At 45.2% G+C, this 27,569-nt stretch overlaps 1 protein-coding gene across 1 annotated transcript in view; it reads left to right on the top strand.

Moving 5' to 3' along the window:
• Positions 1-27,569, top strand: part of CUBN (cubilin) — a 1,289,359-nt gene that overhangs the window by 1,156,467 nt on the left and 105,323 nt on the right. The window contains exon 61 of the mRNA XM_085631507.1: positions 5,500-5,662. Coding sequence (XP_085487633.1) covers positions 5,500-5,662 — 163 coding nt within the window. The remainder of the gene's footprint in view (positions 1-5,499; positions 5,663-27,569) is intronic.

Genomic DNA, 27,569 nt, shown 5'->3' with positions numbered 1-27,569 from the left:
GTCGTGGGGGAAAAAACATTGCCAGGCGCTCGGCCCGGGAGCCCGCCCCCACCCACCCACCCGGTGGCCTTCACTCTGCTGGGTATGGTAGGGTGAAGGGCCTCCCGCCAGGCGGCAGGCCCTCGAGTCGGACGGTCCATGCGGGGAGGAAGCTCCTTGCTTGAAACAACAGCCGAGGGTGGCCAAGCAGTCCACCCCTAAACGGACCGAGAGTGCCAAATCGATCAGAGTACGGCCGGAGCATCCCTTCTGCTGGCCGCCCTGCACGGGGGGGGATGGCGGCTTCACATCCCTGCCTGCTCCCGGGGCGAGTGGACTCGAAGGGAGGGCCCATGGGGAAGGGGCCAGGAGGCAGGCACGCACCCGGGCACCCGGGGGCCCCGGCGGCCGGGCCCGGGCGCTGCCTTCCCCATCTCACGATCGCCGGACCTCACGGGGGTCTGACCCAGCAAATCCGGAGAAAAAAGGACCATCGGGAAGGGGCTGAGAGGCAGGTGCGTACCCGGGCCCCTGGGGGACACGGCGGGCGGGCCCGGGTGCTGCCTTCCCCTTCTCAGGATCACCGGACCTCACGGAGGTCTGACCCAGCAAACTCAGAGAATAAGGACCATCGGGAAACTGGCTGAGAGGCAGGTGTGCGTACCCGGGCCCCTGGGGACCCGGCATCGTGCGGGCCCAGGTGCTGCCTTCCCCTGTCTCGGGTTTGCCGGACCTCACGGGGGTCTGACCCAGAAAACTCGGAGAGAAAGGACCATCAGGAAGGGGCCGAGAGGCAGGAGCGCACCCGGGCCCCTCGGGGCCCCAGCAGGCAGGCGCGGGTGCTGCCTTCCCCCATCTCGGTATCGCCGGACCTCACGGAGGTCTGACCCAGCAAACTCGGAGAAAAAGGACCATCGGGAAGGGGACAGAGAGGCGTGTGTGCGTACCCGGGCCCCTGGCGGCACCGCATCGGGCGGGCCCGGGTGCTGCCTTCCCCTCTCTCAGGATCGCCGGACCTCACGGGGTCTGACCCAGAAAACTCGGAGAGAAAGGACCATCGGGAAGGGGCTGAGAGGCAGGAGCATACGCAGGCCCCTGGGGGCCTGGCAGGCGGGCCCGGGTGCTGCCTTCCCCCGTCTCGGGATCGCCGGACCTCACGGAGGTCTGACCCAGCAAACTTGGTGAAAAAACACCATCGGTAAGGGGGCTGAGTGGTGTGTGCGCGCGTTCCCAGGCCCCTGGGGGCCCCGCATCGGGCGGGCCCTGGTGCTGCCTTCCCCTGTCTCGGGATCGCCAGACCTCACGGGGGTCTGACCAAGAAAACTCGGAGAGAAAGGACCATCGGGAAGGGGCTGAGAGGCAGGAGCGTACCCAGGCCGCTGGGGGCCCCGGCGGGCGGGCCCGGGTTCTGCCTTCCCCTGTTTCAGAATCGCCAGACCTCACGGAGGTCTGACTGACCCTCTCCATAGTAATCCAGAGGAAAATTACCCCCCTTTCTTGTAATCCGTGCACACGAGGTGACAGAGGGGACCCAAGGCGCGAATGTACCCGACCTCCTGGAGCCCTCGCTGGCATCCGGGAGGCAAATGGACCCCATTGGAAAGCATTGCGTGCGACCAGATGGCCAAGGGGACAGGCATGACCAGATGGCCGAAGGGACATGCGCGACCAGATGGCCGAGGGGACAGGCGTGACCAGATGGCCGGGCACGAAAGGGAAGCCATCTGGTCACTCTGTGCCCCAACGAAAGAGTGAGCGGGTGCTGGGGCATGGGGGACCCGAGGCCCAGGGCCCCAGCTGGGCCCCAGCCATGGAGGCTGCGTGGGGGACCCGACAGGCCCTCAGACCCGGGGCCCGCAGACACCTTGACAAGCAGGGGAGGCCTGCACGGGAATGACAGACCCCAGTCCCGGGCCCTTGGCAGAGTGGCAGGCCGGGGGACGGGGCCCAGGGCCTAAGCACCCAGCACGGAGGCACAGGGGAAGCCTCCCCGGGCCCTCCGGACCCCGGCTTGGGCACCCTGCCATGTGGCAGGTCCCTGGACGGAGCCCGGGGTGGGGAGGCCGCCCTCCCCGGCGCCCCCAGGGGCCCGGCCGGAGCTCCTGAACCCAGACAAGCAAGGGGAGGCTCCCCGGCCACAACGGAACCCTGTCCTGGGCCTTTGGCAGTGGCCGGGGCCAGGGCCTGGGGCCGGAGCCCCCGACCAGGGGCCCGGCGGGGCCCCTTCACCCAGCCGGGGCTCCCAGGCCCGGAGGCGCAGGGGAAGCCTCCCCGGGACCTCCGGACCCCGTCACGGGCACCCTGCCACGCGGCAGGACCCAGGACGGAGCCCGGGGTGGGAAGGCCGTCCTCCCCGGGGCCCCCAGGGGCCCGGCCGGAGCTCCTGAACCCAGACAAGCAAGGGGAGGCTCCCCGGCCACAATGGAACCCTGTCCCGGGCCTTTGGCAGTGCCGGGGGCCTGGACCCAGCCGGGGCTCCCAGGCCCGGAGGCGCAGGGGAAGCCTCGCAGGGCCCTCCGGATCCTGTCCTGGGCACCATGCCACGCGGCAGGATCCAGGACGATGGTGACATTTTACCATTAATACCCCTTCTCTGTATGCTGTTTTTCTTTCTAATACAAAAATTATTAAAATACGGTTGATTAAAATAAAAACAAATAAAAAAATATATAATGTCTCACAGTATTGTACGTATCTGCCCCATAAGCACAGCCCTTATGTGATAGTTGTGGCTGTTTCACTTATTTTTCATTGCGATAAGAAAACCGACAATTAGTCTGTTCTAAATGCTGACATAAAGCTAAAAGTGAATCAGGATCGTCATTAATCATTCAATTGTTTTCATAAATACGTCAGAAGATAAGGTTATGTGAAATTGCATCCAATCAGATGAATATTTATTTATCTACACAGTGACAAAGCTAAAGTACATTGTGCTTCATTTTGCTACATACATCTCCAAATCTAGATACAGAGCCTACAAAACATAAAATCATGCTGGTGGGTGTGCCTGCATCATTTTCCATTGTTCCTGAATGAGCATGTTAGTGTCCAGAGAGCAACAAGAGCCAAGTTGCTGCTAGCTTGCTAGTTTTGTCATAAATAATCTAAAATGTGTTAATAATGTTGGAATCCTCTTGGGTTGTATTTATCCCCTTGCTACCAGAAATTTTCTTTAGCAACAGTCTTTGTTGGGGCCAGGATAACTTCGAGAATAGAACAAGCATATCCCCGAACGGGCCTTCAGAAGCATTCTAAATTATCCTGCGTGATGTTGGAGCCATTATTAAACCTTGCCTGCTAGAAGTCAGGTGACAGCCTAATAAAACTTAGATGGCTGCCATTGTGATACTCCTGACCTTCTGGTGGAGAGCATGAGATGATATGACATGTGCCTTTGTGACACAACCTTTGCAGCTGTCCCTGAAACCCTGTGCATATTCTTAAAGGGTTCACATGTCGGCACTAACTTCTCAGCACCCACTTACTGTGGTTCAATCTTTGTTATTTGGTGGGACATGGCCTAATACACACAACAGCAAAAACAGAAATCCGTGCATCATAGATTTCCTCCTAGAACTTTGATAGTATTGTGCTGTTTTCAAGAATCACAGAATCCCAAGGAGTATGCCTAGGAGATGAGATTGCTGATAGTAAAGACAATCAGCTGTTAGTATTGCTTAAAGCTGCATATGCACCTTTGACTTGTTTCCCTATAGCAACAAGCTTTCATGCACAACCACAGAAAAATATAGGTTCTTAGGAAGACATTTACCTGTACAACTAGAGCAGGAAAAGCCACTTGAAATGTCTACTCAGGGAACTATGGATCTTTAGTTTTCTCCAACAATTTCCAACAGCCACTTCCCCGAGAACATTCATTCTCCCCCCTCACTTGCCAAACCTACTACTAAAGAGCATTCGCTGAATGTAGCAGAGTTTCTGTGTTCAAGTGGAATTTTATAAAAACTGATCCTTAGAATCCGGATTTGGGGACAGCAAATAGCAGAATTTTCTGACATAAGTTACACATGTGGTAGCAAACAAAGTAGTAAATCGTGCTCAGAGTTTGCACTCTAATGCTCTGCAGAGTTGTGGACAGCATATCCACAGTGAATGTCCTGAGATGAACTCAGTCAGAGATCTTGTACCCAGGACTTAGAGAAGCCAAGCAAGAAGAAACTGAAAATTCAAAGTCTTTACGTTGGTAAAGAACTTTGAATCTGAAAAAGAGTACTTGTACGCTGTTTCATCTTTGCAGTCCATTACTGTTCATTTCAGGAAATATTCTAAATATTGTTAACTTCTGTTCATGCACATATATTGTGATATTGTTTGCAGTCAAATGCTGTTAATTTCATCAAATCACATTCTGATACCAAAAATATTGCTGGAAGTGGAGCACTTGTTTTCTGGAAGTGGAGCTTTTTCCTTGTGTTCACTCTGCTTCCTACGCCACTTAATACCTTGGTATGGTACCTTCGTGAACACATGCAGCCAGCACTGGGATCAAACAGCCCTCGATTTGAAACCAAATGCATGGCTGAGAGAGGTGAAGCACAACCTCTCATGGTGCAGCTGCTCACTCTGCCAACAGGAATCAAACTATACCCCACTGACAATGCCTTGCTAGGCTGGAGCTGGTTTATGGTTGGTTGTGTTTCCGTTCAGGCGACCTGGCCTGGCAGTTGAAATGGAATGAAATGAAATTAGGATTTGTAACACACGCTAATACCCAGAAGTGTCTAGGTGCGGCGGCTCAGCCTGAAATGTGAGTATGCGTGGAGGAGACGAGAAGATGGACAACTACTTGTTAAACAGCAGGGTTTTCAGGGATTTACGGAATGCCAGCAGGTTTTTTTCTGTCTTCAGTCCTATTGGGAGTGAGTTCCACAACCTCCCTTCAGTTCAGGCTGAAATGTTCCTACTGAAGCAGGAACAAGGATGGTTTGTCTTTGGCTGGCAATGGTGTGACAAAATTGAAGGCCTGGATTGCAGACCCGGTTCATTGCCATTGGCTGGGATTATTTCAAGCATTTAACCTGTCATTTTTTTGTTTTCCTCAACCTGACATATTGGCACCATTATTTCCAGGCTCGATAATCACCCAGAAGTGTAAGGGTATACTTTGAGCCCTCTGCACATTCACCAGATACTGTTTATGTTTTCCAGTCTAATAAAGTTAATTTGAATAAGATATCGTGGGAGACCAGAGCTTCCAGCATGTGCTTGCAAATGTAGTTTACTGATCAAGAAGTGGCAGGATGGGTACATACAACACATAGGAAAACCATTCTCCTCTGATGAGAGAATGGTCCAGGATAGGTCTTACTGCGGATAGAGCTATGTATGACTATAAAGCACTGACATACATACAGGGGGAGAGTCTTTGTAGGAGTAGAGATTTGAGGGATGCTTAATTTGTTTCAGGCAGATTTTGAGTGATCACACAGTTACCAGAGGAATCACCTTCCCGCCACTACTGAGAACACTTAGTAACATTCTACATTTCTCTTTCAGCTGTATGATGGAGATAATAAAAATGTCAATATCGTTGGTACCTTCTGTGGCTCCAGTTTACCAGCTCCATTTATTTCCACTGGAAACTTTTTGACAGTTGAGTTTGTTTCCGACGGTACCGTGGAAAGGGATGGCTTTAATGCAACTTACACAATGATAGAGCGTAAGTACCTTATAACTTACACCTTTTTGTAATCGATCACTTTGTACCACACAACCAATACCAAAGCTATGATATGCACATTTAGATGTGTGCAAATGCTCGTAAAATTAATGCATTGCAATTTGACATTTCGCACATTTTCATGTTGTCTTTTCTCACTGCTTAATTGTTTATTCAAGTGCCTTTACCAACTAATTTCATGTAATTAGCACACATTTCCACAGTCCCGGCAAGCAGTATAATATACGTAACATTATGCACTTCATATAAATATGACTTTCTGAATGTATTTTGTCACATCGTGCAGCCCTAGGAATATAGGGCCAGCAATACAAAGCCATTTGGAACCATAAACCCTGCAGTTCTCCTAATCACAAAATTAAACATTGATGCTTTTCTTAGCCAAATTGAAAGGGTAAAAAAGGCCTTTTGCAACCTTTCCAAAATGACAAATAAAAGGGGACGTGAAAGAGGAGGCCCCCTCCTATCTGAGATTTGGAAAAGGATGATTCAATGGTTTGTGACCACAATAGTAGTGGTAAACCACGGATTAGTAACTGTAAATGATTCACAAAATGTACGCTTTCTGGGTAAGGGCGCAGCTTTCTGTCAGGTTTGAGTGTACTTCAGCCGTTTTTGGTGTAAGCGCTGTTGAAAACTCCCTATGGGAATCACCCTGAAAGTTTCCAGGAAAGTTATATATATCTGTCTATCTGTCTATCTATCTATCTGTCTATCTATCTATCTATCTATCTATCTATCTATCTATCTATCTATCTATCTGTCTGTCTGTCTGTCTGTCTGTCTGTCTGTCTGTCTGTCTGTCTGTCTGTCTGTCTGTCTGTCTGTCTGTCTGTCTGTCTGTCTGTCTGTCTGTCTGTCTGTCTGTCTATCTATCTATCTATCTATCTATCTATCTATCTATCTATCTATCTATCTATCTATCTATCTATCTATCTATCTATCTATCTATCTATCTATCTATCTATCTATCTATCTATCTATCTATCTATCTATACATTACCTACTGGCGATTGCCAGTAGGTAGTTATAGTTAGGACCTATTTTCTATAGGAAATCCGCAACATTCTATTTGGAATAACTTTGGCGCCCATTGACGAATCTTCGCGGAATTTTCAAAACTTTTGGCCAGCTCTGGTCCGCTCCTATCCTGAAAGTCTCGGGATGATTCGTGTAGCAACAGTCACCTACTCTAGGGCTGAACGGGTTAGGTTGCAGCCGTAGGCTGAAAAACTGATAATGTGCAATCGCTCCCGCTTGGCTTACTCGTGATGGGGAGAACACTTTCTCTGTGGCTGTCAAGTCCAAACACAGGTCGGAGCCTCCGACACTCTGCTCTCTGATGGTGAGGGAGCCCTTGAACAGATCGTGCTGTGGGTCGGCTCTGTTTTCAGGAGCACACGGCCCAGGTGAACACAGTGGAGATGTGGGGCCCAGGAACACTCATCCAGGGCTTCTCGTGGTGGGCACCTCAGTGAGCAGTGCAATCCTGTTCTCGCAGAAAAGACACCACCCGCAGCTGCCACTACACTTGCCTTCAGCCACTCCTCAGGGAAATAACTCTGTGCTCCCAACATTGATGTTGAAGGGGGCACAGCCATGGGGAAAGCAGGGCAGTTGTACAGTCTGGCTGGTGCCGGTTTCAAAAGCCAAAGCAAGGAAGGGAAGAAGCCGTCCACAGTGCTCACATCACGCTGAGCTCATAAGAGAGCACTGGGGGGCATGCAGGTTCAAGATAGCAGGCAGCAGGCCAGCACACAGTGTCCTTGGGGAAAGAGGCAGTCCTTTCAGCAGGTTAGCACAACAAAGTAAAGTCCAAGTGGCAGTTTTCCAGACAGCATCCAAATCCTCTGGTGCAATATATAGCGCCAGCTGTATCTGGTTACAAGTCACATGCAGTGTCTAAAATCATGGTGTGAGAGCCCCTGTACCTATACTCATAATATCTTTGGTGTGGAGGTAATTTTAATACAAACTTTAGAAGTGCACACCACCCCTATTTAATCACAGCACTGGCTCCAGACACTACAGGGGTCAGAGATAGCATTGAGTAAGGCAGACACAGCCCTATTCAGGTGCAGTTGACAACTTTTCCGACCACTCTAGCCCAGGAAGACCCCTCAATATATGCAGGGCACACCTCAGCTCTAAGCCTGGGCGGAGTTTGCAGAGTTCACTCCACAAAGTGACCAAAAACTCTGCAGCGCTGCGTGGAGTTCAGCAAGCATCGGAGTGCACTTAATCATGCCTGTTTGCGTTGATTTTCAGCGCCGGGTGTTTATCCTGCACTGGAAAATCAATGTGAATGGCACCATGTGCAGCGCAAGAGGGTGCCGCTCCTTTTCTGATGCTGGAGTAGATTTTCTACTTGAGTGGCAACTTTCTCAATGTGAACACTCCACAAACTCCTCACAAAGAGCTGAGTTCACTGCCTGGGCTTACTTACTCAGCTCCCTCTGGAACTGTCTAGAGTGAATGCACAAAACAGGCCCCTGTCAGTCTAAACCAGACATTGATTGTAGTCAGGCTGCAAAGCACAAAGATTTATAAGCACACAGAAATTCCCTCTTCTAAAAGTGGTACTGCTGAAATAGTTTTAAAAAAATCAGCTTTCACCAATAAGCTGGATTTATCATTACTATTCCAAACATACCAAACACGACAACGCTACGTCTTCCAGATCAGAAATTACCACTGAAACACATATCATGGAATTCCTAATGCCACCCTATGAGAGGAGCAGCCTCACAGCAGTGAGAAACCAAATAGGCTGTTTGTCACTACCTGGACATGCCACACAACAAAGGCACCTGTCCTACCTTTTACCTACACAACACCGTGCACATAGGGCTACCTAGGACCTTCCTTAGGGCTGACCTCTATGTTGTAAAAGGGGAGTTTCAGACTTGGCAAGCACTTTAAATGCCAAGTCCTTGTGGCAGTAAACTGCGCACACAGGCCCTGCAGTGGCAGAGGCCTGGGACAGGTTTGAAAGGCTATTTCTGTGGGTGGCGCACGCAGCGCTGCAGGCCCACTTGTAGCATTTAATTTACAGGCCCTGAGTATATTGGATACCACTGTACAAGGGACTACAGGTAAATTAAATATTGTAAAAAAATAGGCCACTGTTTCTCCATGGTCGAGGAGTGCTCTGATGTTGTCGGTGACAGCAATCAGTGCGGTCTCAGTGCTGTGGTTGGCACCGAATCCTGATTGTGAGGCATCCAGTAAGTGGTGTGAGCTGCTGGGTGATTGCTTTTTCAAGTACTTTGGCTGGGTAGGGGAGCAGGGGGACTGGCTGATAATGTTTTAGATCGCTGGGGTCGGCAGAGGCTTTCTTTCATTTATTGTGATTTCTTTATTTTTATCTCTTGTATTTTGAGTGTAATCTATTTTATCTAATGTTTTTGTTATGTATTTTGAGTATAATAATTTGACCATAAATGTATATTTTAGTTGTTTATGTAGTAATTCTTAAACTCAACATATGCAGTCTAGTTTATATTTTGGACTACCTTACTACTTTTAGTAGGATTATACTACATATAAAGCCCAAAGTAAATAAAAGCCAATCATTGTTATAAAAATTCAGATTATTAATTTTTTTCCTAATGTCCAATTAGGATGTCCTCCATTTAGTAGTTTTGTAGCTTTTGTAGCTTACTGCTTGGTCACTTTTCAAAATTCCATTTCTTAAACCTATTTTAAAACTCTTTCAGGCACATGCATCATCATAGGGTTTTGCGATTCCTTAATAGCGATTATTAAGGAATCGCAATTAAGGAATAGCAAAACCCTATGCATGTAGGAATCGCTAAAGAAATAGCGATTCCCACAAATTCCTTAATTGCGACTAGCAAATTGCGAGTCGCAATTAAGGAATGTCTTCCCATTCATTCCTATGGGCCTCCAGGCCCATAGGAATAAATTAGAGATTGCGGGAGCAATTTGCGAGTTCCAGTAGGTACTCGCAAATTGCTCCCGCAATTTCCATGGTGCAAGGGTGTCAAAATGACACCCTGTTGCACCCATGTATGTTCACTCTGCACAAATGTTGCATACACACATGCTCTAAGGGCATGTGTGTGGGCAACATGAAACTTATTAAAATGCAAATAAGTGCATTTTTCTAAGTTTTCGCAAATTACCATGAGGTCCAGCCTCATGGTAATTTGCTCACGCTAATAGCGAAATCGCTATTTTGGAAACTGTAATGCATTGCATTTAAGGAATCTCAATTAGGGATTCCTTAAATGCAATCGATATTTAAGAAATCACAATAATTTGCGATTTCTTAAATTGCGAGTGGCAAGTTGTTTCATGCATCGCAAAAGCTATTTTTGCGATCGCAAACGGCCGATTTTTGCGATTTGCGCCGTTTGCGATCGCAAATAGCTTTGAGGCATGTGCCTGTTAGCGTTTTGAAAATGCACAGAGGCATTATATTATTTGGAGCTTTTAGACAATTCAGATGTATTTTATAGAGTGTGCTTGTTTCTAAAAATGTCAGTCAATAGGAAGAAATCATTGGGAGAGTGAGCCAAGTGGTTACTATGTCATTATTAGCTTTGTATTTCGAGACTCTGGTGTATTTTATGTATTTTAGTGGCTGACACCGTCCTGGTTGTAATCCAATGTGGATTTTTATTTGACCCCACAAGTGATCTGTGTTACCTTTTGGGTTGGGTTGTATACATAACAACGGTCCACCCCCACATAATGGAGGCAGCTCCCCTAAGTTTGGCAGTAGAGAGGGTGGAATTTTGGAAGGAATTTATGAGTATATTGCCTGGACCACCATGTTGGATCTCCATAGGCTCTCCTGTCAGATTGGAACAGCAGTTGTTTAATTGCTGGGTGAATGCCCATTTGACTGACTCCTGTGGGTACGCATCTTTGGAACTGTAAAGTACAGCTGTGGTGAGGGGATATAATGACTTTACGATCTTCAATGAGATAATGCAGTTTGAGATGTCAGCAGTGTATAGATAGTATAATGCTGCAGAAAGAGGGCTGCGTGTATTCAGTCAAAATATGCGAGATTGGATTGTCAGTACCTCAAAGTTGTGAAAACCTATTACTAGATTAAATACTATATTCTGTCATGAAAACTGTAATTGTGAAAGATCGGCTCAACGTGGGCGCTGCCATTTGGTGTTAAAAAGGAGGAATCACATAGACATGGCCGCTATAGACATTGGATTACAACCAGGATGGCAGCAGTCTTTTTTTTGCTGACTACTAATCTTTGTCCAATGCTAGAGTATTTTTTTTATTTAAACGCCATTTTAACTGTGTCCTTCCACTTATAGCAAGTATTGAAAAAGGCAAGAGCCGAAACATGTCTACTTGCGATTAAAGGTTTTTTATTTGACCCCGCGAGTGATCCATGTGTGGGTATGTGTGTGTATGTAAATCCATCTATCTATCTATCTATCTATCTATCTATCTATCTATCTATCTATCTATCTATCTATCTATCTATCTATCTATCTATCTATCTATCTATCTATCTATCTATCTATCTATCTATCTATCTATCTATATAATATATATATATTTTCACTGGAAAAAAACAAAGGTTACATGGATGTTATAGTGAGGCTCAGATATCACTCATATAAACTCAGTGAAATTCAGCAGTTATGCTTACCTGAGCTAACTTTAACTTATGCCCTCCACAATACACTGCTTATGACCTCACATAATACATGACTCATGACATGGTCAGGGACATCACTGATGACATCTTAAATGACACCACTGGTGACCTCATCCACAGAACCACTCACACCCCTATACAACCTCTCATATGCCCACTCACAAACCCACACACACAACCACTTACATACCCATTCAAAGACAATTGTAAGGAACTTCTGCGATCCACAATAGGTCTACCCAAGAATCAGTGCTATCTACTACATAGCAACGTAATTATTAGTTTTAAGGTCTGATTCAGATGTTTTGTCTGCCCATCTGTTTTTTGATGTAAGCTAGCTGATTTTGTAGAGGTCATAAGTAAGAACTTTAAAACATAAATTGAGAGGCAACAATTTGTAATGAACAAAATTCAAACACAAAAGTTGGAAGAGAACAAGAAGAGTCAATCACTGCATGTTGTTTTTCCTTTTCCTTCATTCCATTTATTTTCAACAAATACAGCCAATGAGTTTCGCCGAAACATAGGTTTCCTCAGTGCACAGTCATGTGATGCAATTTACTCCCTTAATCAGACCCACGCAGTTGCAGCCTATCACAGCATATTCGCAGGATAGCCAGCGTTTCGCTGATTCACAAAAGTCAGATGTCATAAAACTCCATGCCTAATGCAGGATATATATGGCAAAGAGTATCCTAGTAAATGCCGTGTTCAGCATTGAAAGTAAATCAGAAAAATTTAGTTCACAACAAATTGTTCTCTTGTTGCCTCTCGATTTATGTTTTAAAGTTCTAATGTATGGCTAATTGGCAACTGGTCATTTTGGCGTGGGCAACTGTGTTTAACAACTGGTGACTACTCTGGTGCAGTGACAGGTCTCCTTGCTGCTATTATCTGTTTCAATCAAAGTCATACTTAAGGCAGAACACCATACCTTCCAAAATTGTGCAGTGATCGCCTCAGGTGTGGGTAATGGTTGAAGTAATTGTTGTGGTTTTGTGTGGTCTACCTTTGCCTATATACATATCTCACATTTACTCGCGGTGTCCTGTACATCTACTCACACTGAAGGCCACCAGAATTGCCTCTACACTCTATCAAGGGTTTTAACTACTCCATTATTACCTGCACTTGGTAGAAGATGACACCATTCTAGTACTTCTTTTTGAAGAGTTTTAGTTGGAAATAACAACTGTGTACTACACTGGGGACGTTCTTGACTCAGCTTCTCTTTAGGATGTTTCTTCAGCCATTGCCTTCATTAAAGGGTTTTAATGGCATCTTTGATCTTTTGTATCAACTTTTCTGTTTGTAGTACCCCTATAACTTGGGTTGGTTCTCATATGCACTGTGCTTTTTGACTCTTGCTCACCTCAGTTGAGTCTTGTCTTTAGAGGGCATTCACCTTCTGATTTTCAGTCCCGGATCTATAGATAACTCCGAAAATAAATTCGTCAAAAAACTACATCCACCGGAGTTGTCCGGATGACACAGTTTAGGCGGATGTCATGAATTGTAAATTGCAGTGGTCTGAGTGCACTGTTACTACATGTTTGGACCATAGTAAATAGTGCCTCCATTCACCAAAGGCACCTTTGATGACCAAAAATTATTTTTCCACAATTATATTCTGAGCATCGGCTTCATTGTGTTTTCGGGACATATAAGCCACTGAATGCATTTGTTCGGTTTCTACATTCTGTTGAGACAGAAGGGCTCCAATTGATAGATCGGATGCATCAGCCTCTACTATGTATGGCCTTTCAGGATCAGGATGTGCCAAAATTGCAGCAGTAGTGAATGCATTCTTTATCTGCCCAAATGCTTGTTCTGCATCTTTTGTCCATTGAAAAGTCGTAGTCTTCTTTAGTAACATTGTTACCACCTTTGTAAACTAGTTTATAAACCTCCCATAAAAGTTCATAAAACCAAGGAAGCAATGAATGTCTTATACGGTAGCTGGGGTGGCCCTCTCTTTCACCGCTCTTTTCTTATGCTCGGCCACTTCTTGGGCATTAGGTGATAAGATGACTCCTAGGAATGCCACTCTTTTCACGTGGAAATTACATTTGCTGAGTTTTCAATACAACCCATTTCTATGGAGTGCCTGAAGGACCATGCCTACATGCTGACTGTGAATGTTTTCACTGAAGGAATAGATAAGAATATCATTGATGTATACCACAGCGAAAACATCTCTCAGAATGTCATTCAGGAAGAATTGAAACTCAGCAAGAGTGCTGCATAGCTCTAAAGGGCATCGCCGTGTATTCAAAGAGGCCGTATTGGGTACGAAAGGCAGTCTTCCACTATTCATCTTTCCTCATCCATACCATGTGATAGGCTCCCTTTACATCGAATCTAGTACATATTTTTGCTGTTGTGACTTGATCTAGTAGTACCAGAATCAATGGCAGTGGATAATGGCTCTTCATCGTTACAATGTAAAGGGCATTGAAGTCTATACAAGTGCTTAGTTCACCATTTGCTTTGGGAATAAAAACAAAGGCGAGACAGCAAGTGACTTGGACGGATGGATAAACACATTATCTAAGTACTTGTCTATATATTGTCATAGATGCTCCTTCTCCAGTTTTGTTAGAATATAAATCCTTCCACACAAAACTTTGGCCCCTGGAACTAAATCTACCTGGCAATCATACTGCTAATGAGGTAATGTGTCTGCATGCTGTTCATTAAACACGTCCTGGATTTCCCTATACTGTTGGAGTAGAATGATGTTCTGTTCCACTGCTGTGGCAATGATGTGTCCTATTGCTAAGGCTTTAACTGGAAGTGGTAGTTCTATTCCACAGTTTTCTATACACCAAGAGGACTCAAAACGCGCAAACTTGGAGAGCCAATCAATAGTGGGATTGTGCTTTACTTACCAAGGAAGGCAGATTATTACCCCCTATTAAGGGGCCTTAAGAATATTGAACTGTTTAATTTCTAATTGAAAGTCCTTACATTGTACCACAAGTTCATGGGTATGAAAGCAGAAAAGGCATGCAGCAAAATTACCTCCATCTACTGCCAACACTGTTTCAGGTTTTTCTTTTTCTTCTAGTCTAAGGTGCATATCCTGTGCAAGCTTTTCATCCATGAAAAGACCGTTTCCCCATGAATCTATCATGGCCTTGACAGCTTGCCACCCTTTATATGTGTGTAGTTAAATGGATAGGAATAAATGTTCTTTAGCTGGCATCTCTGTCTCACTTATGGAAGGGATTTTTGTACAGCCCATAGGATCCCCTTCCTCTGACCTTGGGCTGGCTAGTTTTCCAAAAAACCTATTTTATAAGAGGGTCAAAACGGGACTTAGTTTTAGGACTAAAACACCTCCAATCCCATCAAAATACTACAAATAACCATCAGAAGGTGCAAAGTCCGTAAAAAGAAGAATAGCTAACCAATAATTACTATAGAGGAATGCATGAGATCCTACAGGTAATCGGGACACCACCTAGCAGGAGGTAAGAGTCCATCAGCCCACCCTTATTGGCGGAGCATCGTCATCTGGAACTCTAAGGAATCACGGTCTGAGCCCAGGATCGCGGGTCACCGAAGACTCTGCTTGGTGCACAGGCCAGTGATACCCAAAAGGAAAATAAACTCCTGCCAGGGTTTGTACCCAAGACTTGAGGACTCAAGTGATGTGCAGTGCTTATATGTGATGTGAGATTAAAAATGAATACTTGATCAAAAAATATGTTTAATGAAAATTAACCAGGTTTCATATCTAAAAGAACCTATAGTCTTCTTCAAAATTCTATAGACTAATTCTTGGTTCGATTATGGTGTGGTCGACATGTTTCAGCCGGAGTGGTCACTTGACCCGGCTTTCTTCAGGACCGAAAAACAAAACACAACTAAAATGCTACTGCTGAAATAATAATAAGTGAAAATCAAGACCCATGCAATCCAAACGTGAATGTTGGGTAAGATAGTGGCAAATGCCACCCTACCAGACAAGCAGTCTCGTGCTTGAGCGCAAGAACAATGTCTCCATTCCCAGCTTTTTGTGGGAGAACTACCTCACCTCACCCGGCTGACTGCTCGGAGAAGGAGGCACCGCTCTGTCCGTCGATACCTCAGACTGGCCCACGAGCTGTCTAGCTCGTGGGCCAGTCTGAGGTATCGACGCCCGCGATCCTGGGCTCAGACCGTGATTCCTTAGAGTTCCAGATGACGATGCTCCGCCAATAAGGGTGGGCTGATGGACTCTTACCTCCTGCTAGGTGGTGTCCCGATTACCTGTAGGATCTCATGCATTCCTCTATAGTAATTATTGGTTAGCTATTCTTCTTTTTACGGACTTTGCACCTTCTGATGGTTATTTCTGGCTAGTTTTCCGCCACCTTGTCGGTAAGTGCTACGGATGTTTTCACGAAACTTCTTCTGGGTTTTGGTTTCTGTAAGCAGTCTTTAACAAAATGACCCTTTCTTCCACAATGCAGACAATGTCTGTTCTTCCTCCTCTGTTAGCTTTCTTCTTGGGATAGGGGAGTTCTAACCAAACCTATTTCCAAAGGTTTTGAGGAATGACGAATTTTCATGACCTGCATTCTGTTTCGCTTGAATCAAGGGACTGGCCTTTCTGATCTCCAATTATTATCTTTTCATTTAAAAAAAAGACGGTAGTTAAATGCAAGGTGAGATTAACAAGGTCGGTGCACGTTGAGAGTTGCAGATCTATTTCAGCCAAGACATCTTTGAGTTCATCCCTCAACCCCAGATTGAATAATTCCGCCCTCTTTTCTTCTGGCCAATGAGTCTCAGCAACCAATCTTTGGAAGGTATTGAGGTAAACCACTAAGTCTCAGTTTCCGTGTTTCAAATCCAGTAGTTCTCTGTTTGCCTATAAGGTGGAGGCCCTACAGTCAAACACCTTCTCAAATTCCTTCTGGAATTCATACTTATCGTACAGCAAGGAATCATCTTGTCGAACTATCAGCACTGTCCATTGAGCTGCATCTCCCGCCAAGTACAAAATCATAAAGGCTACTCTAGCCTGGTTGGTGGGAAAGGCCCTAGGATGGCAAGTGAAATGTAACAGGACCCATGTTATGAACACCTGCACTTTGTTCACATCCGCATGAAAACGTTCAGGTGCTGCTTATGGAATAGGGGTGGGTGTTTCCACTGTGATTGTCGGGTTAGGTGTTGAGCCCCCTCCAGCCTGCCAAAAAGCGCTCCCCCAGGGCGACTTGTGGATATGTCAAACTAATTCCTTTGCATCCTGTCAATCCTGTCTTGTAGTGCTGAAGTCTCTGCAATTGATGTTGTAACTTCCTGCTGTAATATGTCTGATACTACTAATACATCTTCCAATGAGGCCATATTAGGCTACGAACCGACCAGGAGGTAATAAAAACTTGGGCAGATTATTCTGTCAAGCGTATCCTTCTGGATCCTCAGGATTGGTTAATTGCACAAAAGGGTCCACCCCTTGATAGTTTCAATTCTGATAGCTTTGATAGCGTAGAAGTTTGAGGTGATCAAGTGAGGGAAGGATGGGAACAGCAGCGAAAGAGACTTGGAAAGGAAAAATGCATACCATAAAATTCCTTGTGACATTGTACTGCCTGTCCTCATGTAAATCATAGCATTTATGGTAACCTCTTTTACCTGTAACAAAAGAAAATCTTATTATGGAACCAGTGGAGTAGTATGTATCACTAGTTCATGATGAGTACTGCTCCATGTAACGCATTGCTGTGATACTAAAATAGGAGGAGAGTGTTACAACACCTTTACTCAGTCACAACTATTTCCTGGCATTCCAATTAAATCATACTCAGACAGTACCCGCCAGCATAAGAGGAATGGCATCCATCACAGGGGGAGAATCAACCCGCTGGACCTCTGAACTCCCTTGTTAAATGGCAAGGCCGGAACACTTATAAGTAGGGTTTCTTAGAACCTATGCACTTATACCAAGCATAGCACTTCACAACAAGTATTCTCTGTTCCGCACTCAGTGTTTTATCCAATATAGTGAGTTGAAAATATTAAAACATTAAATGCTTGTGATTTGCCACCATATGTGACCATCAGAATGCTCAGTGTCCCTGATTTGAGCAAAACACTGTTAACTGTCACAGCGTGCATTAGATACCAGGCAGTTATGAATAAAATCTCAAATGTAATCCAGTAATGTGGTGGAGACTCTTCGCATTACAATACACACCCAAAGAAATGGCCCTGCAACCAGCAAGGCTCCAACAATGCGATATGTAGCCCAAAGACCATTGCTATTCCTTTGTTTTTCCTGCTCCAGTGGAAGAACCATTATGGCTAAGAAAAGGCAACAATCTGGCCCACGCCAATTAACACCGAACTGCCAATGTACATTCACTCAGCACGAACAAGGAGGGCCTCAATGGAACGGAGGTGGTGTAAGTACACCCTTACCACACCTGTAACGATACCCCCCAAGAATACTTCTCCTCCAGGCCTCAGCTGAGTAAATCCTGAATAATCTGCCATGTGACGGAGGCAAAAGCGCCCTTTAAGCGTTTTTGGTTCATGACATCCTAGCGCCATTACCTCAATGTGAGCAAGCAAATGCTCGCTAATGCTCATGGGAAATGTAGTTTGTTCCTGTAAGCTAATTTCTGCCACATGCCTCTCCGACGAGGACTCCAATACCGGCTATGTTTCAGCAGCGTTGCTCCCACCACTCAGCAAGGGATCTATATATGTGCAGGTATCTTTTCAGACCCAGAGGTACAGTATGCAACCTTCAGGTGGACAGAGCCACCAGCTCCTTACAGTGTTTACAAATCTACTACTCGAGGCCTCATTCCTGGTTATAACAATTATAGAAGTTCATCCAGTCCCAGTGGGCTACAAGTGTCGACAATTGAAATAAAATTAAAACCCAGGAAGATTCAAATAGTGACCAACAGCTGACAGAACTAAGTAGGTTCAATTAGGAACCATTTATCTAGGCGTCTGTGACTTTGTGGCATAGGATAAACCACGGTCCAAGATTTCAATAAGCAGCATTATTGCTTGCATATACCAAACTGATCATGGGTCCCTAGATGCAGCAGTTGATCAGACAGTCCAACCCAAGATGTCTGAGTACCGACTATGACTAGTGTCAAACAATCCATATGTTTATAATCAACACAATGCATTACCTGAGCAGGTACAAGTGAATACAGTACTTCCAGACTGCGCTGAAACACATGCCCGTGCATGGGTGATCTTCCCCTCAAAAGGGAACAAGTGAGTCCACAGTGCTGTGAAACTCTTCACCTCTTGTTAGCTCTGTGATTGGTGTCTACGCTCATTGAGGCACTGTGCAATGACCTAAGTGAAAAAAGATAAAAGTGACGTAATTTAATAAACAGGTGAAGAACTGAACACTTTAGAAGCAAAAAAGAGAACACAATTCAATCAATAACCATTAGTAAAGGTGCACTTCCATCTCTTTGTCAGCATTTTTTCCTCGGGGGGTTAAGAAATCAAAATCAAGGATGTTTTATGATTCCAGTTGGAGGAGTGTCTTCACTCTATTACCACCACTACTATTCAGCAATATTGTGCCTAAAGACACAAAGAGCCTTAAGAATATTGAACCGTTTAATTTCTCATTAGGTTCTCATTGATGTAGTGACTATCAGTAAAGTGCACTGTGGGTTGTTGTGTCTGATTGCTCTCAGATGTTCAAGTATGTATTTTTCGGCTTTGACTATAGTACTAACAATATAGTATAAATTACAGGGGCAAATCAGGCAGTACACACAAAATTCAGTGTTACAGGTGGTGCATTTTCTGATTTCGAATAGTCTCAATGTTTTGGGGAGGCTGAAGCTGGAAATACTAGATAATTGTTGTTACAGGCTTTGCAGTTGCTACAGGTAAAATAACCACCTACATTTACCCAGTTGCCATGATATTCTCACCTGTAACGCATGACTCCTACCAGCAATGTGACCTGCAAGCAGCCACTTATTTGTGGCCAACTATGTCTGCGATTGATATTTACTACCGGGCCACTATTGTACATTTTCCCTGATTAGTGTTCATTATTGTAACATTATAAACTGTACACCGTAATATAACACATTGCTCAACTGACATGTACCATGTAATTGACATTCTCTGACATACAGCATGGCATGTATAGTGACTCTGGTAATGTGTTTTCGGACATGACAAAAGATTGTGCCCATCAGGTGATGGTACTGTAAGGGCACAACAAGGAATGCATTCTTAAATTTAAAATTTCTACATAAAGTTAAGCCCTTTCTCACCCAGAATGATCTAAAGACTGCCACACATGCTTTGGTTCTTTCACGACTAGACTACAGTATTGTCACCTTCACTGGCACCGTGAAGTCACAACTAGCTCCATTAAGAGCCACACTAAGGGGCCAATTCCGATTCAGGTCGGAAAGCACTCCGACCGAGCCGGATCCGGAGTGTTTTCCGACCGAGCCGGAGTCCTGCAGTCCGACCGAGCGAGTACGATGCGGCCGTATGCTGTCGGACTTGGTTCGGTCGGACTCCCATAGAAGTCAATGGGAGCCGGTCGTACGACGCGTACATGGGCTGCCATTGACTGAATGGATACGTCGCGGACAAGTGCGCCCCCTACAGTGAGTACGCGTCGGTGCCATCCGCACCGTACATGCCTGTGTTGGGGGGACCCTTGGGTCTCCCCCTGTGCCCGTGTCGTAGGGTTGCGTGTGACAGGGGATCCAACGCGGACCCTCAAAGGCAACCACCCGGACGATTTGCGAGCCGGACACTCCGGCTCGCACAGGCTAAAATAAATGCAAGTTAAGTTAATCAGTGGGAAATGCACTATCACATTTTTTGAAACCTCTGTTAGTTAATGCACTGTAGAGGTCTGTGTCTGTAACCAGAGAGCACAGAATTAAATCCTGGGTGCAGCAGTGGAGAATAGTAAGGAGCGTAACACAGTACCTTTAGCACAGGGGCCTGTGTTACACCCCTTTAAAAACACACACTTCATAGAACTGCTGGTAACCCCACTCATAGACCCATTCATAGACCCATGAACCCAGTCACAAAACTACTCAGATGCTCATGCACCTACTCACAGACCCACTCAGAGACTCATGCACTCTCGCACAGACTCACTCAGACTTTCATGCACTCAGTCACAGATACACTCAGACACTGATGCACCCACTAACGGACCCACTCAGACTTATGATTCCCCTCACATACCCACAGAGAGAGTCATGCACCCACTCACAGAGCCACTCAGACACTCACTCACAGATCTGCTCAGAGACTCACACACTCACTCACAGACTCACACACCCACTCAGAGTCCCACTCAGACACCCACACATCCCCTCATAAGCCCACTCAGAAACTCATGCACCCACTCACAGTCCCACTCAGACACTCATGCACCCACTCACAGACCCACTTAGCCACTCTCACACCAACTTGTGAACCCACTCAGAGACTCACAGACCCATGTACAGAACTGCTCAGAGTCTCATGCACCCACTCATGCACTCACACGCAGACCCACTCAGAGGCTTGTTCTTCCACTCACAGACCCACTCAGAGATTCACACACTTACTGACATACCCTCTCAGAGACTCATGCACTCACCCACAGACCCACTCACAGACTCACACACCCACTCAATGACTCACTCAGAGACTGATGCACCCTCTTTCAGACCCACTCAGACACTCATGCATTTACAAACAGACTGATTCACACTCTCATGTACCCACTCACAGACCCACTCAGACTAACGCACCCACTCACAGACCCACTCAGAGACTCATGCATCAGTGATGTCATTTGAGACCATGTCATGAGTGATGTAATATGTGAGGTCCTAAGTTATTGTTAGCTCAGGTAACTATAACTGCTGAATTACATTGTGTTTGTATAAGTGAAATCTGAGTCTAACTGTAGCACATCTGTAACCTTTTGTTCTTTGTTTTCTTCAGTGAATATATATATATATATATATATATATATATATATATATCACCTTTGTTTAGGAAATGTCACTGAGCATATGTCTAAGACTCTAGTGAAGGATGCCTTCATAAAGGTTCACATTAATCTTGTGTCAGACCCCAAAGATGCATATTGTTGTGTTTGGTGACTATGGTGTCAAAGATTATCATTGTTACTGTGGAACGTTTCTCTAGCATGTGAAAGCATGAAACATAGGGTTTTGGTTATTCAAATAGTTCTATCGTTCCACTCTGGTATACAGAGTACCTACTTAGCTAGACCTCCAGCAAAGTATGCAATTAAGTTGTTCACTTACTGTCAAACAACCATCAGGCAAGTACAGGAATTAGCTGTGACTGAAAACCCTATACAGCAGTTCTGCTAGAAAGTACATTTGAGAATTGTGTGCCTCTGCCATACACTGAATCATGGGAAAGTCAGTCTGTAGTGAGGATCTGGCATGGTGTTTGCTCAATTGAGTAACTCTGCTCATCATACAGTAATGTGTAACCATTATTTAGGTGCCATATAAATAATTCAAGTCATAAAGAACTTGTATCGTTGTTTAAATATTATGCATAAAATTATATTTATCATAAAAAATGTGTAGCATTGTGCCTGGTCTATTAATAACATTCAACTCATCATAAAGTAGTGAGTACCAGACTATAAAAGGATAATTTGTAAAATCCTGCCAGCGATTAAACCCAGTGCACAAGATTGACATTCTTTGTCCAGAACATGCTAGACCTCTACCAAATGGTTCACCATAAGCTGAAACTCAGGCTCTTTTTCCTTCATAACACTTTTCAAATAGCACTGAAAAACGAATACATTTTTCCTCCATGACCATTCATCTCTAGGTCACATCAACGAAATTCACCTTCTGCCAACGTATTTGACAACCACCTCACTATGTGAATACATTGGGATCCTACCACTCCATGAAGAGTTTAGAGGTAACAATTGAGGAGTAGAAAGTCTTTCATCGGCTTACAGAGAAGTGACCACAGGCTTCAATTTAGCACCTTTTTAAATTATTTCATGACTGTGTACAATTTATCTATTTCTTTGTCCAAAACCCATATCTGTTTTAGTGTGAACAAGTGCCCAGTAATGGAAAGTTATGCCAACAACGCTTACTAAAAGGTGAAACCAGAGGTGTTGCACAACCTACTGTGGCCAGATTGATGTGAATAACATAATAAGAGCATAAAACTGTCACGAAATATAAGGGAGTTAAACTATTTCACTATTATGTACAAAGTATCAATTCAAAATACTTTATTTCGGTCAGACCATAAAATAAACATATTCATAAAAACATTAGCAAAAATACACAATTTATTCTTTCTTACATAGTGTCACAATATAAACTTTATCACATGGCTCATGTACATCCAAGAGTAATTTTAGTGGCACAGTTAATATGTATTTACATTAGAATCATGTGTAAAATGCAATGTAAAAATAGATTAAAATATTCACAATTAAAAATCAGTGCAATAATATTACAACATTTTGGGATCAAAACAGTAACAGCCCCCTCAGGATAGATAGCTAGAGTTATATCACAGCAATAAAAAACAATAGTGCTTCCCAGCAGCTGCTATGGCACATGCCTTCTCTATTGACAAACTAATTACCCGTATACCCATAGACAATCTATTAGCCAATGATGCTTCTAGGATTAATCAGGGTTAGATGCTAACTGGGTCATGCTCTTTGTTCTATTAGGCTGTATAGACTCAAGGTATTTCACAATAGAGAAGACTATGCACAGTCTGGTGCCAGATTTGCAAATTTGTAGGGCTGTCTTGTGCTGGAGGACACCCAGGAATTGACAGAACAGCACAATCTTTCACCTGAATTGTCTAGTGTACACAGGGCAAAAAAACAAGTGGTTTCGAAAAAACAGTTGGTCAATTTTCCAAGGTGTGTTTATTGAGTCATTTTCCCATTTTCGTTTTCCCAAAAAGTCAACTTCACCAATTCAAAAGAGGAATTGCTAGTGGACGCTGGATGTTTCCAAAGGCCTGGCAAGCCCAGGTTAAATAAAGTCTGCTTAACATATTTTAACTAGGGGAGTGCCACTGAGCCTCGATTATACAGGATGTCTCTCAAACCTACCATGTAGAGTCCTAGTTCCTCAGTTAGACATATATGCATCCAATATAGATTCAGTTTTAACCTAATTTTGACAGTTATCGGTTGCATGGTCAGGTCTATTCCAAAAAAGACTAGTGGAGTGCTTTTGGGGGAGTTTCATTGCAGAACTCAAGAATTTGTTCTCCACAGCCCCAATATCTCTACATGACTCTGGCCCCATATTTCAGAGCCATACATGGTGGCAGCCACAACTTGAGCTCTCCAGATCTCCATAACAGGGGAAACTGGGTGGGAAGAGTAGTACTTTGCAAAATGTAATGTGACTGCTGCCCTGTGGTTTAGCAAGATGGTACACGTTGAGATGTGGCTTTGCTCAAGTGTTACTTCTTGAGAGACGAACTGCCAGGTGGTTGAATTCTGAGACCCTCTCGGGTGTTGTTCCGTCCAGTTTCAGGGACCCTCTAAAATGTTTGTGAGGATTTATTGTCATGAATTTAGTTGTTAGTGTTCACAACTAAGACATGATTAATACACAAAAGGTTAAACCTGGCAAGGAGAGTCTCAATTGCCATTAGTGTTTTTGATACCAGTAGGGTATCATTGGTGCACAATAATACTGGAGTTTTTGTGTCACCCAGTATGGGGGAGTCAGATTCACAGCCCAAGACAAAATCTTCACAACCACTAATGAATAACAGGAATAGAGTAGGGGCAAGGACACAGCCTTGCCTCACCCCTTTATCAACTGTGGATAATTTTTTTCCCAATTGACAGCCCAAGTTATTTGTGCATAATTATCTGTGTGGAGACATACAATTATATTTAACAGGGCGGCGGTAACCCAATATCTCTTAAGATTCTGCAGAGTTTGGCTCTTGGAACCATATCAAAGGCAGGCCTTATGATACATAAAGGCTGCCTTTGTATATCTCCACCACTTTCTATCTAATGAGCTGAAATCTAAAGACCTGATCTAGCGTACTCATTTTACATTGGATCCCTGCCTTAAACTGTGCTGATATTTTATTGTTCTCCATCAAAGACATCAGTTTGTCCAAAATGTACTTGCAAAATATTTTCTGGGCGTTGTCAATGAAATGTATTGAATGATATTTGGCTGGGTCAGATTTTAGGCCTTTCTAAAAATGGTAATGATCTCTGCTCCTCTCCAAGTTGCAGGGTTGGTGCACCAGCCATAATGGCATTAGCAATTCGGTTTAGATAAGGTGCCCAAACATCTATCTCTGATTTATTTAAATACCCAGTGATCTTATCTGGGCCTGGTGCCTTGCCCGCCTTCTGCGCACAAATAGGTCTGCAAGTTTCGTGCAAGGGGAAAAACATTGCTACTTGTTCTTCCTGTAGTTGGGCCCTGAATTATTTCCTGCTGGGGGATCATTATCTAATTCAATTGGTAAGGCCTCTGTATCTATTGCTTTGAAGACTATTTTGGTGACATTTCCCTTGCTACATAGTGATTTAAAATGTGGTTGACCCAGTCCTGAGGTAGATTATTTTAGTCTCACTGTTTTAAATTTGCTTCTATGGCTTAGCATGTGCCATAAAACTGCCTGATTCCTAGTCTGGAGTGCATCCAGAATAGCCTCCCATACTGTCATATCCCAGGATATGTTTGCCTGTTTTTTGGCTCTCCTTATAATTTAATCTGCCACCTTGTATTTCCTGTGTGGTTCCATTTTTAGGTCTCGCCTGAGACAGCGCTTTAGCGCTGCACTGGCGAGACTTATAGTAAGCGAGTTTTGGAAGTGCAAACAGTGGCTTTTCAGGCCTCCAAGTACAGTGCATGTGCGTCTGCCGGGCGGGCGCACCATTTGGAGGCCTGAAAGCACTCGTTTGCTTTCACTTTCGCGGGCCGTACGGCCGCTTTGATGTGATCGCGATCGCTTGTTAAACATTCACTTCCCCGGCCGCTTTGATGTGATCGCGATTGCTTGTTAAACATTCACTTCCCCTTCTGTGAAGAGCTCCATGGTCCGGCTGTCTCAGCCCTCATTCACGCCTCATTACATTCTGCTGTGTCGCTTGTTTGTTTTGCCTTGGGCGCTTTGGCGGCCCCCTCCCTGGGCTTTTGAAGTCCTCACGCACCAGGTCTCCTCCCTGGCCCGGATGTGGAGCTGCTTTCTGTTTTGTTTGTATTTCTTACTCGGAGCGTTTGGCTACACGCCTAATATTACTTTCTATTGTTTTTTACAAACATTTATTCAGACGGGAGTTTCCGTGTACATTGTGAGACAGTATTTTTGCTGACACGTGAGCTGCTTTTATAGCGTTAGTTTTACGTTCCCAATGCTTAATTTGAGATAAAACAGGTGCCGGGACTTCAGTTTCCTAATGCTTAATTTCAGATAAAACAAGTGCTGGCACTGTCTCTTTCTCTGTATCCTTCTGGGTCCTATTTCTTCTTCCTGGTCTGTCTCTCTGGCTCAATCTCTCTGACTCAGTCTCTCCGGCTCTAGTGCTGTCTCAGTCTCTGTCTCTCCGGCTCTAACCATCGGCTCTAGCTCTCTGGCTCTGTCTCAGTCTCTGTCTCTCTGGCTGTATCTCTCAGACTCTGTCTCCCCGGCTCTGTCTCCCCAGCTCTGTCTCCTAGACTCTGTCTCAGTCTCTCCTGCTCTGTCTCTCTGGCTCTATCTCTCCGGCGCTGTCCTAGTCTCTGTCTCTCTGGCTCTGTCTCACAGACTCTGTCTCTCTGGCTCTGTCTCCCGGGCTCCATCGGTGAAGTGTGACTTGCTGTTTGGAGTGGCCAAGCCTGGGCTGACTTCAGCTTGGAATTCCGATGTACCATGGTGAGGGGGGGGGTGCAGTTTGAGGGGCACATGCGGGGGGCTGGAAGTCATTCCAATGTAATCTCATTTAAAAAGACATAAGTGAGCATGTGTAGGGCCTGGCTGCGCAGCAGTGGGGCGGGGGTCCCCCCCTCGCCATTCAGACCCTGACAGCCTCACAAGGGTGGGTTATTAATCCGGGGCCGATGTCAGGGGCGTCAATCACCTTCGGGGGCTCAGCACAGGCCAAGCCTGGAACAAATGCCCCCCGCGGGCCCTGGCCATCCTTACACTCCCCCCCCTTTATGCGCACTCCCAGGGGGGCATGTACCCCACTCCATGGCAGACCACTCGGGCATTGAGCAGAGACTGCCTGCCCTGGGAAAGCGTGGGATGAGAACTGCCCCGCTGCCCCCTCCCCAGGCACCGCCGAGGCATTAGCCAGCCACCTGCAAACAACACAACACGATGTTGGGCTCTGTGTGTGGGAGGGGCATGTGAAAGCAGTAGCAGTAGGTAAACACACAGAGGGACCCCCAGGGTGGTGGAAATACCAGGGCTCTGGCCTGCAGGCACTGCCCCTGGCCGTGCCACACTTCAGTGATGTGCTGCCTGTGAGAGCCACGGACAGACACACACACACAGACAGCAAGGAGACACAAACATTAGCACAAAGAACACACAAACAGATACCAAGACACATTCAACTACTCAAAGGCAGACACGCAAATAGACACACAACCGTGTGCAAAGATAGGCACACAAACGTAAATGCACAATTAGGCACACACACACACTTACACATAGGATACACACGTTCAACTACTGAAATACTGACACACACAAACAAAAAACTACAAAGAGGTGCACACACACAAACAGGCACACAGACAACCACATAGATAGCCATGTCCAACTACTCAAACGACAAGCAGACAAGTGGGCAGACGAGTCCGGCCACTCAAAGACATACAGGTGCACACAAGCGAAGATTGGAAGACATCTACACATCTGCACCAATAGGAGACCATGCTCACAAACGGGTCATGCAGCGCCACTAGAGTTATGCCCTGGTGCGGTTGCGACGTTTTCCGCATAATTATGGATGCGCTGCATTTGCCGCATAATTCATCATCTGCTGCATAATCTTCAGATATTAACAAAGAACAAATTAGTTTTTATTTCACACAGTTCAAAAGTTACTAAAACGTCAGCGACACGTGTTGGCGGGTAGTGGAAGGCCCCTTGCAAAGGTTGACTTCTCTCCTTTCTGTTGCTTGTTGCTGTGCTTGGGTTTTAAAACGAGGTGCAGTCTATTACTCCCAGACAGTCTTAACAAGTGTAACAAGCATT

The sequence above is a fragment of the Triturus cristatus genome, chromosome 10 (assembly GCF_964204655.1).
Source record: "Triturus cristatus chromosome 10, aTriCri1.1, whole genome shotgun sequence".
Lineage (NCBI taxonomy): Eukaryota > Metazoa > Chordata > Amphibia > Caudata > Salamandridae > Triturus > Triturus cristatus.
The sequence above is the reverse complement of the archived record's forward strand: the minus strand, read 5'-3'. Positions and strand labels throughout refer to the sequence as shown.